This window comes from Doryrhamphus excisus, linkage group LG18 (assembly GCF_037039965.1).
Source record: "Doryrhamphus excisus strain RoL-2023G ecotype Guam linkage group LG18, RoL_Dexc_Guam_v1.1, whole genome shotgun sequence".
NCBI classification, from domain to species: domain Eukaryota; kingdom Metazoa; phylum Chordata; class Actinopteri; order Syngnathiformes; family Syngnathidae; genus Doryrhamphus; species Doryrhamphus excisus.
Window position 1 is genome coordinate 9,580,064 of NC_136374.1, and position 18,761 is coordinate 9,598,824.

General features: G+C 40.6%; 1 protein-coding gene across 2 annotated transcripts in view; it reads left to right on the top strand.

Moving 5' to 3' along the window:
• Positions 1-18,761, top strand: part of syn2b (synapsin IIb) — a 63,989-nt gene that overhangs the window by 15,784 nt on the left and 29,444 nt on the right. For both annotated transcript variants that reach the window (XM_058055549.2, XM_058055548.2), the window contains exons 2-3: positions 15,833-15,890; positions 16,928-17,019. In XM_058055549.2, the coding sequence (XP_057911532.2) occupies positions 15,833-15,890; positions 16,928-17,019 (150 nt within the window). The remainder of the gene's footprint in view (positions 1-15,832; positions 15,891-16,927; positions 17,020-18,761) is intronic.

Sequence of the window (18,761 nt, forward strand, 5' to 3'; positions counted from 1 at the left end):
GGAGTAATATGTATGCAATGGAAATCAATTGTAAATTGTTAATAAACTGAACTCCAGTCTTTATTCTTTTTTCACATTTGTACTCATGTGTTTTTAATTTTCAAATATTTCAACTTTTTTTGTCAATCCTTCTTGTAATAACTTTATTCCCGTAATATTTTCCCCAACCTAATTTTCCCAAAATGTTGTCTTTGTTGTCTTTATTTTGTTTTGCTTGTTTCTCTCTATTAAGACTTTTTTAAAAAATAGCTAAAATTAAAAATTATATAATAATATTCTGATTTTATTTTCTCTTAAGATTATGACTTTTATCCTTGTTTACAAGTATCGGTCAAGGATAATGCATTTATGCTGGATATGAGTATATTTCGTCATGCTCATCATATATTGATTGGCCAGTCACACACAGCACTTGTGCGGCATCAAGCATTCTTCATGTATGGCTAAAAATGACTAAAAGATAGCTAATATATTCCTCCCATCTCAATATTTTGCAGTATGCACCTTGCAATCTTAAACTTGTTTCAGAAAATACAAGGTGGTTTTAACAAGACAGCGAGCACGATCGTGCATCAGTCACTGAAGGTGTTTTTTTTTCCAGTTTGCATTAGTCACCAACTTCACACAGCTCATTAAAAATTACTAAAGAATAAAATCTCAAGGACCACTTGAGACACACATAATAAACAATACATATTGCAACTTCTGATCAGTCTGTGTCAATTGCAGATGTAAAATAATGTAAACAGACTTCTTATGTGTGTGTGTGTGCGAGTGTGTGTGTATATGTGTCTTGTTGTTGTCTTTCTCTTTTTAAACATGTGAAGCACTTTGTGCTACATTCTATGTATGAAAAGTGCTCTACAAATAAAGTTTGATTGATTGATTGATGTACAGATTTAAGCCCCATGTCCGGTTTAGGCCCCGCCCATCCCAAGTACGGATACGGATCATTTAGATGAGTAAACAGATACAGATAGTGGTGTCCTCTCTCATCCCTATTTAATCCTTTTAGAATACAACTTTGTATTTTTTTACTTATTACTTGTACAATTACAGCTGATTTTTCAATTTCTACTGTTGTTTTATTTGAACTTTCTACCTACAAGTTCTCTTCTTGTAATTATGACTTTATTCTCTGAATATTTTGACTTATTCCCATGATATTATAACTTTTTCCATAACCTTATTTTCCAAAAATGGCAACTTCGTTTTTTGTGTGTCATATCACACATTTAAAGAAAAGAATGCCTTTTTTCTTTAACATTTCAACTTTGTGCTACTGAAATGATTTTATTTTTCTCTTAGTAGTTGACTTTGTTCTTGTAAAATTATTATTATTATTATTATTATTATTATTATTATTATTATTATTATTATTATTATTATTATTATTATTATTATTATTATTAAATTATTGTTGATTTTTCCATTTTTGTTTTGTTGTTAAAGGGGGCTTATTATGCTCATGACACTTCTATAGTGTTCTTAATTGTCATAAAAGTGTAAAAATATCATTATGCATGCATCATGTGTTGTATGGCATACAAAGTGTATTTTTCTATGATTCCAGATTATACAACCACAACTGTAGTGTTCCAGTGTGCAATTTTAATGGTCTGGCTTATGATTATTGTCATTGTCCAAGATCTCGGAAAAATCATTTTTGAGATGCCGCCCTAATTTTCTCCCAGTATTGTTGACTCTCATAATGCACTTGCTTAATCACATCTAGGTCTGTTGCCCGAGGTCCTCCTAAATCAATTCTGTGGTTCTGGCTTTGATCTGAGGCATAAATGAGATGCAATCTAAGTGAGGTCTTCCATGCAACCTTCTGTCCTTGATGCTGCAACATTAGCAAAGGTACGCTGATAGGGTTGGCGTCAGCTGTGAATAGGATTCAAAGAGCGAGAAAACCGAAAATGAGGTGACAAGAGGAGTCAGATGGGAGAACTTTGATGATGTGCAGAGAAGTCGTTGGAGAAAAAGAACGTTGAGATGCACTCTGCACACAACAACATCTTCAAATCTTTCTTTTCTAGCCACCATCAGAACAAAAACACCCTCTGTCAAATTTGCTTTTTCTCTTCAGTATAGCTAACCAGACGCTCTCATATATCAGGGAAATTAGATCAGAAAGCCAATCTGAGCTACTCACGACTGACTATTGCCGTATCTACTCTCCGGGGTCTTGTTTTACAACACACTGGTATTACATTGCAGCATTTTCATTGTTTTTTCTCTGCATTTTCACGGCAATAATAATAACAATCCAGTTTTTACAGGGTTATATTTTCATGCTGTTTCGGCCAGCAAGGCCTTCACTGCTGGCCTAAACACTGACCTAAATTTACAATTGAAATTGTGATATTTGTTCCAGGATATTGTGTTGGAAGTTATTCCTAAAAGTTCGTCACTCAGCTACACTGCTTTCAATACTGTATTTGCATTTTTCAGCTTGGTGTTGCCATGTCAGTGTAATCTTCCCAGGGCCTTCAGAATCAGGAGTGCTGGCTCATGTCGCTTAAATACTATTAGCACTGGAGCTGTGTTTTGAACTTGAACACATCATTACATGAACAGCGCTGTGATTAATTGATTCTGTTCTGACACAGTGTTCATTATTGTGTTTGCATTATTTGACCAAATAAGTGAGGTTATATGTATATTTTATGTATAAGTTACCATGACGACTGTTGGCTTCTTCTTTCTCTTTGGGCTTTTCCCTTCAGGGGTCGCCACTGCAAATCAATCGCAATCGTCTTCTGCATCTGTCTCTCTCACATCAACTACCCTGATGTCCTCCTTCACTACATCCATAAACCCCCTCTTTGGTCTTCCTCTACGCCTCCTACCTGGCAGCATCCTTCTACCAATATATTCACTAACTCTCCTCTGGGCATGTCCCAACCATCTCAGTCTGGCCTCTCTGACTTTATCTCCAAGGACTTTAACATGTAGTGTCCCTCTGATATACTCCTTCCTGATCCTATCCATCCTGGTCACTCTCAATGAGAACCTCAGAATCCTCATCTCTGCTACCTCCAGTTCCGCTTCCTGTCTTTTCCTCAGTGGCACTGTTTCTAGACCAAACAACATGGCTTGTCTCACCACAAGTGATGACTGTTGGTTTATCTGTTTAATTCATCTTAAACATGCACACAATCACAGTAAACGCAACACAATTCAAATCCCGCACTGCTTTCAGTAATGATATTCATCCCTAATTCTGTAATGCCAAGCGTTGTTGTTGTGGTGCATTTTTGCATAGTATAGTTGGTTTGTATAATTGTTGACGTGATAGTGTTGGGAATAAGAGGTGGATTGCGTCCCCACTGAAGGCCCAGCTCCATCACAGCTACCTTCACCTCACTGGCAAATTGACCACCTTCCCCACACTAACTGCAACTGGCTGATACGTATATAAGTCACATTTATTGCCGTTGTCTTCTTTGTGTCAATACCGCAGTGATTCAAATGGCGCAGGCATGCAGCTCATTCATAATGACGCTTATCAATATAAAGCCAGTGTAAATTGCACACTGGCCAGACACAAATAAGCTCACTTAGGATGATAAACGGCCGCCACGTTGCTCTTAACTCAGCTTGGCATCACACAGGATGCTAACATTGTGATTGCACTTGCACATCTAATATTAACCCCCCTGTATAAGAAATATTGCTCAGATATTCTTTGCTTGTTCTCTTGTTGTCCCGCTGCCTTTTTTTTCACCGTTTTTCAATTTGACATCCGTTGTCTGACGCACTCTTATTCATGCTGCAGGCCACATAAATCACGGCTTAAGTAATTGAAGCAGGACTCTGATAGCTGTCATTGCAGCACAACAATTTCCATAAATCATTTCCATTGCACTAAAGAGATGAAGGCATTTTTAACCCTTGATGCTAATTGGGAGTGCTACTGTATGTTTCCATGCAGCTGTACCATGCTAGCGTAGGTGGCTTCGCACGCTGCCCCCCCCCCCTCTATCTACTTTTAACACGTGTTTGCATTTCATCCACCTCGAGGGGAGGGGAGATCACGTGACATCGGTAAGCACTTTCACTAAAACAGAATACGGCACTTTATTGCTGTGTGCGTTTGCTTGTGTTTATGCCTTGAATGTGCACTGCCTGCAAGTCGTGACCAGAAAATCTCCCTCCTGAGCGTCTCCCAAACACCCACGTTGATCGTTTACAGCTTGCTGAGGAGCTGCAGTTTGCACAGTGTACATGCATTTATATCCAACTTTTTAATTGCACTCTTTAAATGTATCTATTTATATAAGTAGTGTTTATCACAGGACTCCAATTTATTTGGGATGATCCGAATAGAATCAACTTTCATTGGCATGATCTGTATAGAAAGACATGCTGATAGAGAGACGGAATGTTGAGGGCAGGATATGGGAAGGATAAAAGGGGAGGCATGGCTACAGAGAATGGTTTGCGCTGACAAGTAAGTGCGAAAGAGCTACGACACGTGTCTGCATGGTGTGACGTAGCGGCATGGCACATGACCGCCTCGGGGATGCTGCACTCAGCCATAGAATGGCACACACACAATAACATAGGGGAGATATACAGTGAAGAAATAACTGATGTGATAGAAAGAGTTGGATAAATTCCTTAACTTTAACATAGCAGAAGAATATAATTGAGTATGCTTTATTACACTAGCAGAGGTTTTGCTTAAGCCACAGTATACATAATGTATATTTCAGTCCAGTATAGCTCAGTTTGAAAGCGAACTTCCTGATACAAAGAATTCTATGCTCTATAAATAAATTTAAATTTTCAATTTATTTGTATAGCGCTTTTCAAAATACTCAGACACTTTACAGAAAAATTTTGTTGAATAAAAACAAGTAAACAGAGTAAAAGATACGTTAAAATACAACATTCATTGTAATAATGTTATGGTATAATGTTATGTTAATAATAATGCAAATAGAATTAATCTAAATCATTCAAACCATCATAAACCTTTTATTCCTTGAACTTTACAGGCATTTTTTTTATATAAAAATAATTTAACCACCATTTTTTTATTTTTGTGGTCCAAAAACAGGCCTTTTTTTTCCCAAAAAAAGGACATCTCATTCACCCTCAGTCAATTACGGTAAAATGTACAGCATACATGTACCACTGTTGATTAACCCCAGAATTTAATGCTTCTTCATGCTTCACTGATAATGTTTTCTCGTTTCTCACTATGTTCAGTAGTCCTTGAATGCACCATACTTTTTTGGCTATGCATGCACTGGCTTCAACAACCAATCTGGCCTCAAATCATTCATTAGTGGTGAGTGCCTATCCACTTTAGACATGGCATGTGTTTAATAAGTTTAAAACCTGCATTGTGTTGCAAAGAAGACGATGAAGAAGAAGGGGTGGGTTCTGCAGCTGAGTCTAATGTAATAACTACAACTGTCACTTTTATGGAAAATGTTGATCGGAAATTAGAAAACATCAGACTAGGATAGGGGGTGGAGCGAGCAGTGTGTCAAAAATAGTTATTTTTAGCGTCAATTACTCACAAACCCAGTGAAAAGCCGGGATCTACTGCAGTCATCCTTACTTTTGACTAATTACAGATATTGTAATACACATGTATACACAACATGTACAGTATAATGTACATGAGTATCACTCGTCACATTTATATTGAGCCATGCGGCCATGCCCATGGCTTTTGAAACACTTACCACATTTCAGAAACAGAACAGTAAAATATGGTGGTGGTAGTGTGATGGTCTGGGTCTGTTGAGCCATGCAGCCATGCCCATGACTTTTGAAACACTTTCCACATTTCAGAAACAGAACAGTAAAATATGGTGGTGGTGGTATGATGGTCTGGGTCTGTTGAGCCATGCAGCCATGCCCATGACTTTTGAAACACTTTCCAGATTTCAGAAACAGAACAGTAAAATATGGTGGTGGTGGTATGATGGTCTGGGTCTGTTGAGCCATGCAGCCATGCCCATGACTTTTGAAACACTTTCCACATTTCAGAAACAGAACAGTAAAATATGGTGGTGGTAGTGTGATGGTCTGGGTCTGTTTTGCTGATTCACGACCTGGAAAACTTGCTGCCATAAATGGAACCATGAATTCGGCTGTCTACCAAAAAATCCTGAAGGAGAATATTCAGCCATCTGTTTGTGACCTCAAGCTAAAACCAACTTGGGTTCGAAATCAGGACAATGATCCAAAACACACCAGCAAGTCCACCTCTGAATGGCTGAGTGTCTTCATCAGTCTTGACCCGCACCATATTCAATTGCGACTCAATTGCATGTTCTACATTAGAAATCAGACGGACCTTCATAGACATCCTCTTTAAGGTTAACAACACACAATACAAATTCATTGGGCAACATTTTGATATCAATAGAAGACAAAAACACGTGTCCCTCACTGTTAGCATCTCTTCTTCCCTTCTCTTCTCATCTTCCACTCACACTCTCTGTTGGACATTTTGGGAGTTAGTCATGGGAGGTAGAGTCATCTGTTCAGCTAATTAGCAACTCGGAGAACAAGCTATAAAAGTGTCACAGTGATATGTGATGGCTACCCTGTTTGCTGTTTGTTTGTTTTAAAAATAATCATTTCTACCAGCGAATAAATCAGTTTGTTTATATTAATCTTAATAATAAACATAAAGACCCCATTCTCTTGTGTTTTTAGGAAGGTATATTTTCATTCCAAATCACTCCAAATATTCTGGAAGAGTCAGTCCTAGACGGATTTCTAAAGCAATTATGGTGATTTTGTCTTTTTGACGGGATTATCTCACCATCATGGATTGGATGTAATATCTGTAATCCATCACTCCATCACATTCTGTTTTAGGACATACAGGACGGTTAGCTTTGCTACTCTTGTAAATTGCGTTCAGGAATCAGTCACAGCATAAGTGACCTCAGCTGGGTTGATAGCAAAACTGTGACGGGTTCGTCAAACTTAAAAGTCAGAGTTGGAAGCTACATTCACAGTTGTCCTTTGTATTGAGTTGTGGACTCCTATAGAGCAGCTACAAACAATAACCCGGAAAAAAAACTTTTTAGATTTTCCAGAATCTGCACCTATTCCAGCTGTATGTTCTTTAATTTGTGCTTCCTGCCAAAACAGTCTGTTTTAATTTATTCTACCGACAGCCTCCCTCAGGGCATGCCCACGCCGCTGTGATTGGTCACAGCCCAAACTGCTTCCTAACCATGAACCATATAAGGAAGTCCACCACTCTGTGACATCACAAAGGGGCAGTTTTACTACGCCTTTTGAAAATGAGCTTTTTGAGCCATCCCAAACGTCTTTCAGGGCTCACTTCCAAATGCACAAACCTCATTATCTGAAACTTTGGCATCGTTTAACACAAAAAAATTGAGAAAGTATAATAGGTCCCCTTTAAATAAATAATAATACATTTTCTATGGCGCTTTTCCGCACTAGGGTCGGAGGTATTCATTGGAGCCTACCTCAGCTGTTTTTCAGCCGAGAGGTGGGGTACACCCTGGACTGGTCGCCAGCCAATCACAGGGCACATATAGACAAACAACCATTCACACTCACATTCATACCTATGGACAATTTGGAGTCACCAATTAACCTAGCATGTTTTTGGAATGTGGGAGGAAACCGGAGTACCTGGAGAAAACCCACGCATGCACGGGGAGAACATGCAAACTCCACACAGAAATGGCCGAGGGTGGAATTGAACCCTGGTCTTCTTACTATAATGATTATTTTAGTAATCATAATAATATGTTGTTATTATTCATTGTGCTTGTTGTGAGATAATTTAAACCTGTAATAAATGAATCGTGATATAGGTTGGTGCTTGTTTCACCGAACAATTGCAGACACCTTGTGACTAATATAGAATACTACATTTACAATTAGAATGCGTCTTTGCTTTGTATTTGTATTTTAGTTTGTTTCAGTCATTTATTTATCCATTTATTTATAAATTTTATGCTTTTTTAGGCCATATCAAAGTATTTACAGTATGTATAGTATTTATATACAGTATGTTTGAAAAAACATTATGACTGAAGCCACGACAGGACTGGATTGTCATCTATGGATAGAACCTTGCTACTTTCTCACAAACGACTACCATCACTGGCCTGTCCACAGCTGTTCATTATGCTGAGCTGGCATCCTGTCCTGCTGTATGATATATTAATCCTGCAACTGCTACTTTTCCAGATTGCTCCATTTTCTACCAGAAAGAACACAAATAATAACAGAAGTCGCATCTATGCTGCCGAAAACAAGAACATACTGAACCTCGGCGTGTCACTCGGAGGTTATGCTCACTCCTTGCCACTTGTTGGCACAATCCACCGTTATTTAAAATGTCTACCCTCCTCACATGTGCAATTAAAGTACTCCCTCCAGAGACAGATTATAGCCATAATGGCTTAGTCTGCTACTACTGTGCTCATCAGCTATCCTCATGTGTTAGCTAATTGGAGCTATGCACAGTCCGGGATTTTGCTGTAAGATGTAGCTTGCTGAAATGCTTTAAAGCGTCCCTCTGTAACATACCATACACCCCCCACTATGCCGTCTTTCACCAGCTGGCTGCACTTACCTAATATTGCTTTCACTAGAGTGCTGTGCCAACTGTTGGTGCAGCACTTTTTGTGTCCTTGTCTATGTCCTCTGGTCTTTACACCTTTTCATATAAAAGCACATTTTAACGCCGCACTACAAACCCTGTCAGGACAATTGCATGTGGGTGATGATGGATGATGGATGTAACAGCGCATGTACGATGCAGTGCAATAGAGGATGTGATGAGGGTTTTGTAAACAATCATGGTGGTAGCCTGCTAACCAGAATGCACTCAGAGAAATGGAACTGTGATGTAAGTCACGTTTTAGTGTAAGTCGTAACTAATACCTCAGTTACTCACACTGTACACAACACATGAATGACGTATGAAATACATAAATGAAAATATTCAATACAAGAATTAAACAGTCCTTACTTTTATGTTTTTAAGAGGCACAAAAAGGCGATGATGCAACTCCACAATAGAAGAGAGCATGTCTGGTGCAGTTTTAAGCCGAAAAAACAAAAGATATTAATATAAATTTGAATGAGCTGTTAAAGCCTCAATGTAACTTCCTTGATGATGGCTTTCCTTTTCTTTGGTGCACTGCTGCTTGTGAAACATAATGAAGCATGAAAAGTTAACTGATATGTGATTTTATTCTTCGTAAGTGTGGCTTACAGGCACAGACTCTATGCATCCGCCCCACATGTGGCACATACTGCATTATTGTGCTGCGTCTGCGCTTGAACTAGTTTGTTTGTTGCAGTACAGACACATTGCCGTCCGCTGCCTTGCACAGAAAACTGTTTAGATTTTCCAGAATCTGCACCTATTCCGGCCGTATTTTCTTTGATTTGTGCTTCCTGCCCAAACGGTCTATTTTCTTCCACCTCAGGGCATGCCCACTCCACTGTGATTGGTCACATGCCCAAAGTGCTTCCTAGCTATAAACCATACAAGGAAGTCCACCCCTCTGTGACATCACAAAGTAGCAGTTTTACCACGCCTTTTGAAACCGAGCGTTTTGCGTCATTCCCAACTTCTTTCATGGCTCACTTCCAAATGCGCAAACCTCATTATCTGAAACTTTAGCATGGTTTAACACCAGAATACAACATTCTAACTACAGTTATAGCTCAGAAAAGTGGAAAAGTTCCCCTTTAAATAAACAATAATCGTTTTTCTATGCAGGCTGCATGGTGACCCGAAAAGACCCGAGTTCAATTCCACCCTCGGCCATCTCTGTGTGGAGTTTGCATGTTTGCATGTTCTCCCCGTGCATGTGTGCGTTTTCTCCGGGAACTCCGGTTTCCGCTAAGATTTCAAAAACATGCTAGGTTAATTGGCGACTCCAAATTGTCCATAGGTATGAATGTGAGTGTGAATGGTTGTTTGTCTACATGTGCCCTGTGATTGGCTGGCAACCAGTCCAGGGTGTACCCCGCCTCTCACCCAGAGTCAGCTGGGCTCCAGCATCCCCCGTAACCCTCATGAGGAAAATGGTTGGATGAATGTTTTTTCTATGCCACTAATCCTCACTAGGGTCGGGGGTATGCTGGAGCCTATTCCAGCTGTCTTTGAGGAAATGGCTACTAATCCTGGTGTATCGACTGAGTGCTATTCTAGTCTTCTATGTTAGTCTAGTCTCATTTTGACTGCTTAATGGACAAGGTGAAATGCAGGAAGCAATCTTTATAATGCAATATTTTACTTGACATCTCATATGGATGGAATTCAGTGAGACTGTTAGCAAAAAATGTCCATGCTCTAACCTTAGAATCACCTTGCTGAAAGATGAATCATTGCACTCTTACTGCAATGATGAAACAGAACAAATCCCGCGCTGAGAGACTGAGCTTTCGGCCACTCATGAGTTGTGCCTCTCATTTCCAGTGTGAATTAATGGTCCAGTCAGGATATTGGTGGTAGAAATGTAATAATCATTGAAAAAGCCTGAACCGTCTCCCAGGATTGTTTTGCACGACATGAATCTCCAACGACTGGAAATTCAGACTCAAGAACACAGGCTGGAAAACATACAGCGGATTGGCCATTTTGTTTTCAATCGTCCGTTTTACGAATAATTTTAGTCATTTCCGGAGGTGTCTCACAAAACTCCACTTGTCTTAGAGGAAATGTGTACAATTGCTACCAAATTTGAGCCACATGTACTAAACTTGGGATGAGTGGTTAGCGCGCAGACCTCACAGCTAGGAGACCAGGGTTCAATTCCACCCTCGGCCATCTCTGTGTGGAATTTGCATGTTCTCCCCGTGCATGTGTGGGTTTTCTCCGGGTGCTCCGGTTTTCCTCCCACATTCCAAAAAAGGTTAATTGGCAACTCCAAATTGTCCATAGGTATGGATGTGAGTGTGAATGGTTGTTTGTCTATATGTGCTGTGATTGGCTGGTGACCAGTCCAGGGTGTACCCCGCCTCTTGCCCGCGACCCTCGTGAGGAAAAGCGGTAGAAAATGAATGAATGAATGAATGAATGTACTAAACTTGATGAATGGAGTCTAAAAATGCTAAATACTCAAGTCTTTTGCATTAATCCATTTCTTCAAGGCGGATTCAATTATTGATGATTTAAAATTTTGACAGGCTAGGAAGGGCCTCTGACCTTTACCAAGCTTTTGAGTTTCATCAATGTGTGTGTGTGTGTGTGTGGGGGGGGGTCAGACTATACCTCCTGAAAACTGCCATTGTGGTTACATATCAAGCCTAAAGAAAATATATTACAGACATTTACAATGATTAGGCCATCAAATCCCCATATTTCAAATGCATATCAGCAAGCACGTTTTAATTTGTCTCGCTCTCATCTCAGCAAATTATGAGAAGAGTATGCAAGAGAAGGCACAAGGTAGCGGATGTGGGCGGAAAACAGAATAAGATAAAGGAGAGATTGGAAAAATGTAACAATGAAAACTAAGCTGTCAAGTGACAGGGACAAGATGAACAAATTAGCATTCATTCATTAATTTTCTACCACTTATCCTCACAAGGGTCGCAAGGGGGTGCTGGAGCCTATCCCAGCTGTCTTTGGGCGAGAGGCGGCGTACACCCTGGACTGGTCGCCAGCCAATAACAGGGCACATATAGACAAACAACCATTCACACTCACGTTCATACACTCTAAAAAGTAATTCAGAGTATCTGTTGACACCACTTGCTTTAACACATAAATGCAATGTAAAAAATGTAATTGATTGATTTAGATAAACTTTCTAAGTTGCTAACTTTATTTTTTAAGTTATGTTCAAATAATAATGTTGGCTATTACATGAACTTAATTTAGCATGTCATATACACTCAAATTTTATTGTTGGTAAGCTTAAAACAAAATTCAAGTTGCCATGACATAATAAAATTAGCTTGGTAACATAATACACACACACACACTCACACACACACATATATATATATATATGTATTAAGTTACTGCTACTTAAAAAGCTGTGTGCATTGTTATAATTAAGTAGACAACAAATTTAACTACTTTGAATGAAATGATTAAGTCAGTTGACTTAACATATTTCTTTGAGTTACGAACTTAAAAACTCGTCCCTATGACAACAATTATTCAGTAAGCATTACTTAAAATAAGCTTTGAGTGAAGAGGAAAAGCTAATTTGTGCAATGCAATATTGTTTGTTGGTTCAAAGCAATTTCAAATTAAGTAGTCATAACTAAGAAAGACTAATGGAAACTGTTGCGTTGATTTTTTTTGTTGAGGCTAAACATTTATTTTTAGAGTGTACCTATGGACAATTTGGAGTCGCCAATTAACCTAGCATGTTTTTGGAATGTGGGAAAACGCACGCATGCACAGGGAGAACATGCAAACTCCACACAGAAATGGCAGAGGCATTCCTTTCCTAATTGCTCTCCTCAAAAGCACACACACACAATTCAGGAGCTCTCATTTATCTGCAAGAGAAAACCCTCAAGACAGTCGGTAGCTTCAAGATGTTCCCTAAGCAAGCTTTTATTTCTTCACTGAAGCTAAATCTACCATCAGTGGGGGCACAGGAGGGCATTGCCTGTCCTGTCTGCCATCATTTATCACCATAATGTTATAATACCGCATAGACAAGCTCACAATCATATCTTTTGTCAATCAGTAGAGAACATTTCTGATATATTTCTGTTATGCAATTACAGCAATGGCTCATCAAAAAGAACAACTGTCATCCTCCCACGTTGCAAAATATCAATACGACCGCTATACATGCTTTAGTCGTGACACATCCATGCACGAGAGAGATGCCGTCTTTTGGAATACTTGCCTTCCTGCAGGTAGTGCCAAAAATATACCTGTAGGTGTTGCGAGCCACTCCACGCTGCCGCTGAATTATTCAAGCGACATCCTCACCCCAGGGAGGCTGGCGAGAGCCAATACTACTGATTTGAGGCTTGATATGCCAAGCGTGTTCAGCCTGGTGCAGGCAATCAGAACCCTGGGTCTTTGGGACGATGTTTCAACACTTGTCAAGACAATCAAGAGGTGACCCTGGGAAGTTGCTGTGGGGCAATACAGTAGATCCCTGCCCTTATATTGCCGCAAATGGCGTAAAACAGGATCCACCGTTTCCCTTTTCTCGCATAGGTTCATAAATTCCGTTTTTTTTTTAGCTAGCTAGTTGGTTATTGTGTGATTCAAATATACACAAAACCACAATTGGACTCAAATAGTGTATTAACAACACAATAAGGCACGCCCCATATGGTACGCTAACCCGTGGATGCACGCAAAATTGTAGCGCTAGATTTTTTACATTCCACTATACTTGTTTTAAATGACCATCATGAGGATGATCATCCTCACAATATTAAAACCTATTATGTTTTACAGACTACCCTGAGTTTTTTTCTGAATGTTCTGACCTCCTGTTTCCATGGCAGTGTTGTATTGAGCAGAATAATACACGATGTACGAGTGGATGGAGCTCAGCGTCCCGTATTGATGTCAGGTTTGCCTTCATTAGACAGCAAACTCCTTGACAATGAAAAATCAGTGCTTCTACTGGTTGAACCCAAGTACTGCATACATTTTGCTTCAAATCACAACTGACAATTAATTCCACACAATCAGTTATAATGTCCCTAACCCAATGACATATTTGAAAAGTTTCTTTATCCTTTATTGATTTGTCTCGTTTAAACCCCCCTCCTCGTTTCACCGGATGGCTGTCTCAGACTCTTGGACTCCAGCGATCAATAATGAAAGTGGGGGTTGCATCCAATGATCCGGAAAATGAAGTAGACAGAGCTTACCCATAGAATTAAGCCGAGCACTGAGGCAAGCACATCCCTATATGATGAAGTTACTGTACTGTATATATTCTGCAGCTCCTCGCTAAGGTGCTGTGATAATGACTAAAGGTGTAAAATTACATATATTTATAATCAGATTTTATTTTTGGTATGGTACATTCGTTCCCATGTTGAATACATTGAGGGAGGTACAGGAAGTGTAACAACCTCGCGATGCAGTCCTGTGTTTTCTATGTAAACATATACAATGCAGTCTAGCCTTTACCTACCAAACTTAGTGCAGTGGGGATTGATACTGTGTACTTCTTCCCAATATCACACCCTGGACTGTCGCCAGCCAATCACAGGGCACATATAGACAAACAACCATTTACACTCACATTCGTCAATTAACCTAGCATGTTTTTGGAATGTGGGAGGAAACCGGAGTACCCGGAGAAAACACGGGGGAGAACATGCAAACTCCGCACAGAGGTGGCCAAGGGTGGAATTGAACCCTGGTCTCCTAGCTGTGAGGTTTGCGCGCTAACCACTCGACCGTCGTGCAGCCCAAGTTTAGTACATGTGGCTCAGTCCAGGGTGTACCCCGCCTCTCGCCCAAAGACAGCTGGGATAGGCTCCAGCACCCCCGCGACCTTGTGAGGAAAAGCGGTAGAAAATGAAGAGATAAAGATTAATTAACCAATTAACCTAGCATGTGTTTGGAATGTGGGAGGAAATCGGAGTACCTGGAGAAAACCCACTTCACACAGAGCCTGACTGGACCACTTGTCCACCATGCGGCCACCTAATATCACATAAATAAAAAATAAAACCCCACCTTTTCTGAGGGTTACCTAGCAAATGGTGAAAAAAGGTACTCAGCACTAATGAACAATAATGTAAGATTCCTGTAAGATTGATGAATGAGTCAACGTGCTAGTCAAGCTAGTGCTAGATAGTGCTTCTGTAATTAAACTTTTGCTTCTCTTTTTGTAGAAAAACAATACATTTTTGTCCAAAAAATCAGCAAATTTGCAGGGTCATAAATGCTAATTCACGAATTTGCATAAATCCACTGTGCAGAAACAAACAATCAAGTATAGAGCCCTGTGGGACACAACGTACAATTGAATCAATAACAAACATGTGGACACCTTTTTGGAATTCCATGTGTCACGTGTGTTTATTGATGTCTTATAAGTCATAACAAGACATAAACCCTCCTCCAATGGCGTCTGTGTGACAGATGGCATCACCCTAATGAAGCAAACTCACAAGGCAGATGCCTCCAGGCAAGATCCTATGCGGTTATATTGAAGGCATTATAAATACATTTTAATGAGCAGTCATGATTGCGCATTCACTTGATTTCTTCCATTTTTTTATCTGGCAAGGCTGCATGCTTAGCCTCAAGTAAGCGATATTTATAACATGCAAGAAAAGACTTTTGCATCGTAATGAGGCCACTCCACTGCATCAGGTGCAAGAATAAACACCAACATGGAGAAGTAGGAGTGTGTGTGGGGGGTGGGGGGGACCTCCCAACCAACTAGTTCTGGGCTCATGGTTGCTTTTTTTAGCCTCGGCGTGTTGGCTCCTGATGCCTATAATGAAAGCCATCTGCGATCCATTTAGAGCAATGTGTAGAATAAAACATCCCGAGCAGTAGCAACAGCATCCAGCATCATCATCCTTGCTTGGCATCGACCTGCCAGCGTATTCACTTGTAATCTGTTTGTACATCCATCTTCAACCAAGCGGCTGCCAAAGATGCAGGAAATGCGCTTGGAATGGCGCCGTTAGTGAGCACATTCATCATTCAGACCGCATCATGACATTTCATATGTGACGTTTGCCCATCAAATGTACCGTATAAATAGGAAGGGGACCATTTTTGTTCTCTTGCTCAGTTGACTGGGAGCGTGACATCCACTAGAGAGCAGTGTTGACAACTTTCTGGGTATATTAATCCTAATAAATGTCTCTTTTATTCCTCTTTCAGGGCCAAAGTATTTCGGGGAAAGAAGGTTTTCGGGGAGTATGACGTCAAAGTGGAGCAGGTATTGCATTGGTTTCATAATAATAATTGATTTTATTTTTAAAAATATAAACATCAACACTTTCCAGGACATTTTGTATGTTTTTTTTTCCTTTACAATAAAAAAATGTCCAAATAATTACACAAAGTTCCATATTTCACATTATAGAAGCAACCCACAGTCCGTATTTTGTCTACCCCATTGTTGTTTTTCTTTTTTATATAATTCATATTGGGCTGCACGGCGGATGAGTGGTTAGTTCGCCGACCTCGCAGCTAACAGACCCGTGTTCAATTCCATCCTCGGCCATCTCTGTGTGGAGTTTGCATGTTCTTCCCTTGCATGCTTGGGTTTTCTCCGGGGATTCCAAAAAACATGCTAGGCTAATTCATTCATTTTCTACCGCTTTTTCCTCACGAGGGTCGCAGGGGTGCTGGAGCCTATCCCAGTTGTCTTTGGGCATAAGGCGGGGTACACCCTGGACTGGTCACCAGCCAATCACAGGCTAGGCTAATTGGCGACTCCAAATTGTCCATAGGTATGAATGTGAGTGTGAATGGTTGTTTGTCTATATGTGCCCTGTGATTGGCTGGTGACCAGTCCAAGGTGTACCCCGCCTCTCGCCCGAAGACAGCTGGGATAGACTCCAGCACCCCCCGTGACCCTTGTGTGGAGAAGCGGTAGAAAATGAATGAATGAATGTTGATTTGTTTAATCCCTGGGCTGCACGGCAGTCGAGTGGTTAGCGCGCAGACCTCACAGCTAGGAGACCAGGGTTCAATTCCACCCTCTGCCATTTCTGTTTGCATGTTCTTCTTGTGCATGTGCAGGTTTTCTCCGGGTACTCCGGATTCCTCCCACATTCCAAAAACATGCTAGGTTAATTGGCGACTCCAAATTGTCCATAGGTATGAATGTGAGTGTGAATGGTTGTTTGTCTATATGTGCCCTGTGATTGGCTGATGACCAGTCCAAAGTCGTGACGAAAAGCAGTTGAAAATGAATGAATAAATGAATGTTTGATCCCTTTGTGTTTTCTCTCTCCATTTTCCTGCTAGGCTGAATTCTCAGACATCAACCTCATTTCACATTCAAATGGAACTTGCAGCGTGGACATGCAGGTCATCAAGGGCGGGGCCAAAGCGGTCAGGTTAGTACTTACACACGCAAAGCGCTCCCATCAAATCATGACGACAAGCAGCATTTGTCTGAAGGAGGGGAGCCAAGCATTACCTCATTAAATTACAAATAGTATGTATGAAAGGAAATATGTGTTCGAATCCCACTGCACAGCAGCACCGGCATGATAAGCAACATTACATTGGACTGTAATTATGTTTCATCACTGCTTGGTATGCGCATACATATGCAAACATTCAATAGGGAGAAGAGCTTGAAAGCAATCAGGGGAGGCTTTACTGGAAACAGATGATTATTTCCAGGCCTGCACATCAGTGGCAGTCAAATTGAATGATTCTCCTAACGGGTATGAGTCGATTTCTCACTAAAGATAACATCAGTGTAAAGGATGTACTGTTGGTATATTTTTGGATGAAGTAGTGGGTGTTTTTCTTGGGCGTGGTCACATGGTCACAGTAGAGTGGTTGTTGTTGAGCGAGGTTGGCGAACATCCTGCACAGTTGTGTTGCGGCAAAAACAGCTCGTTGATTGACAATTGGGACATTTTTAGAAGCAGATGATAGGAGATGGCACAAACACATCCACCGGTTTAGAGAATGCCAGCGGTTGTCCCGATCCCTGTCTTTTTTTGAGATGCTGACACTGTCTTGTATTTGCAAATGATAATTTCAAAACAGGAAGTTGATGTGTTTTTCCTGCGACTGCGTGCCACGGCGCACTGTATCTCATTCCCAAACTCCCAAACTAAACATGTTGAAATTGCAATAAACACCGGCGAAAGTTGTAGTTGGGATTAGCTTAGTTTAGCATGCTCCTGTGGTTGTGTGTGTGTTGTGTGACTTTGTCTTGAAGTAATGAACCTTTAATGGAGTTCACAGTTTGTTTTTTTTTTACAATGCCCATTGATGACATGCAGGTTTTGAGTGGGGAAAAAAAATTAAAAGCACATTTATTCTTGCACCCAGCTCGTCTTTCGGCCTTCAAAATAAAAGCGCTGTCTGCCCTTTGTCTAACTGTGTAGACAAAATAAGAGTGTCATAAAAAATATTTTACATATACAGTTGGAATTGCGGCTGCACTGCGGTCGAGTGGTTAGCGCAGACCTCATAGGGTTCAATTCCACCCTCGGCCATCATTGTGTGGAGTTTGCATGTTCTCCCCGTGCATGCGGGGTATACGACAGGTTATCTAGTTAGCTCATTAACATGCTATGCTAGCGGTGGTCTCTTATGCGCCTGCATAGCTTGCACACTGTGGTGTAAAGAAGAAAGAAAAGAACAATAACAGTGTAAAAGTGACTATAGGGGTGTTATGTCATGTCTACAGAGCTCTAATAACGTTCAAAAGTCATAGACAATTTTTCTATGCTCCAACGATGAAAATGAATTGAATTTATTCATAACAAATCCCACTTTGGTTGCATGGCAGTCGAGTGGTTAGCGCGCAGACCGCACAGCTAGGAGACCGGAGTTCAATCCCACCATCGGCCATCTCTGTGTGGAGTTTGCATGTTCTCCCCGTGCATGTGTGGGTTTTCTCCAGGTACTCCGGTTTCCTCCCACATTCCAAAAACATGCTAGGTTTATTGGCGACTCCAAATTGTCCATAGGTATGAATGTGAGTGTGAATGGTTGTTTGTCTATATGTGCCCTGTGATTGGCTGGCGACCAGTACCCCGCCTCTCGCCCAAAGACAGCTGAGATAGGCTCCAGCACCCCTGAGACCCTTGTGAGGATAAGCGGTAGAAAATTA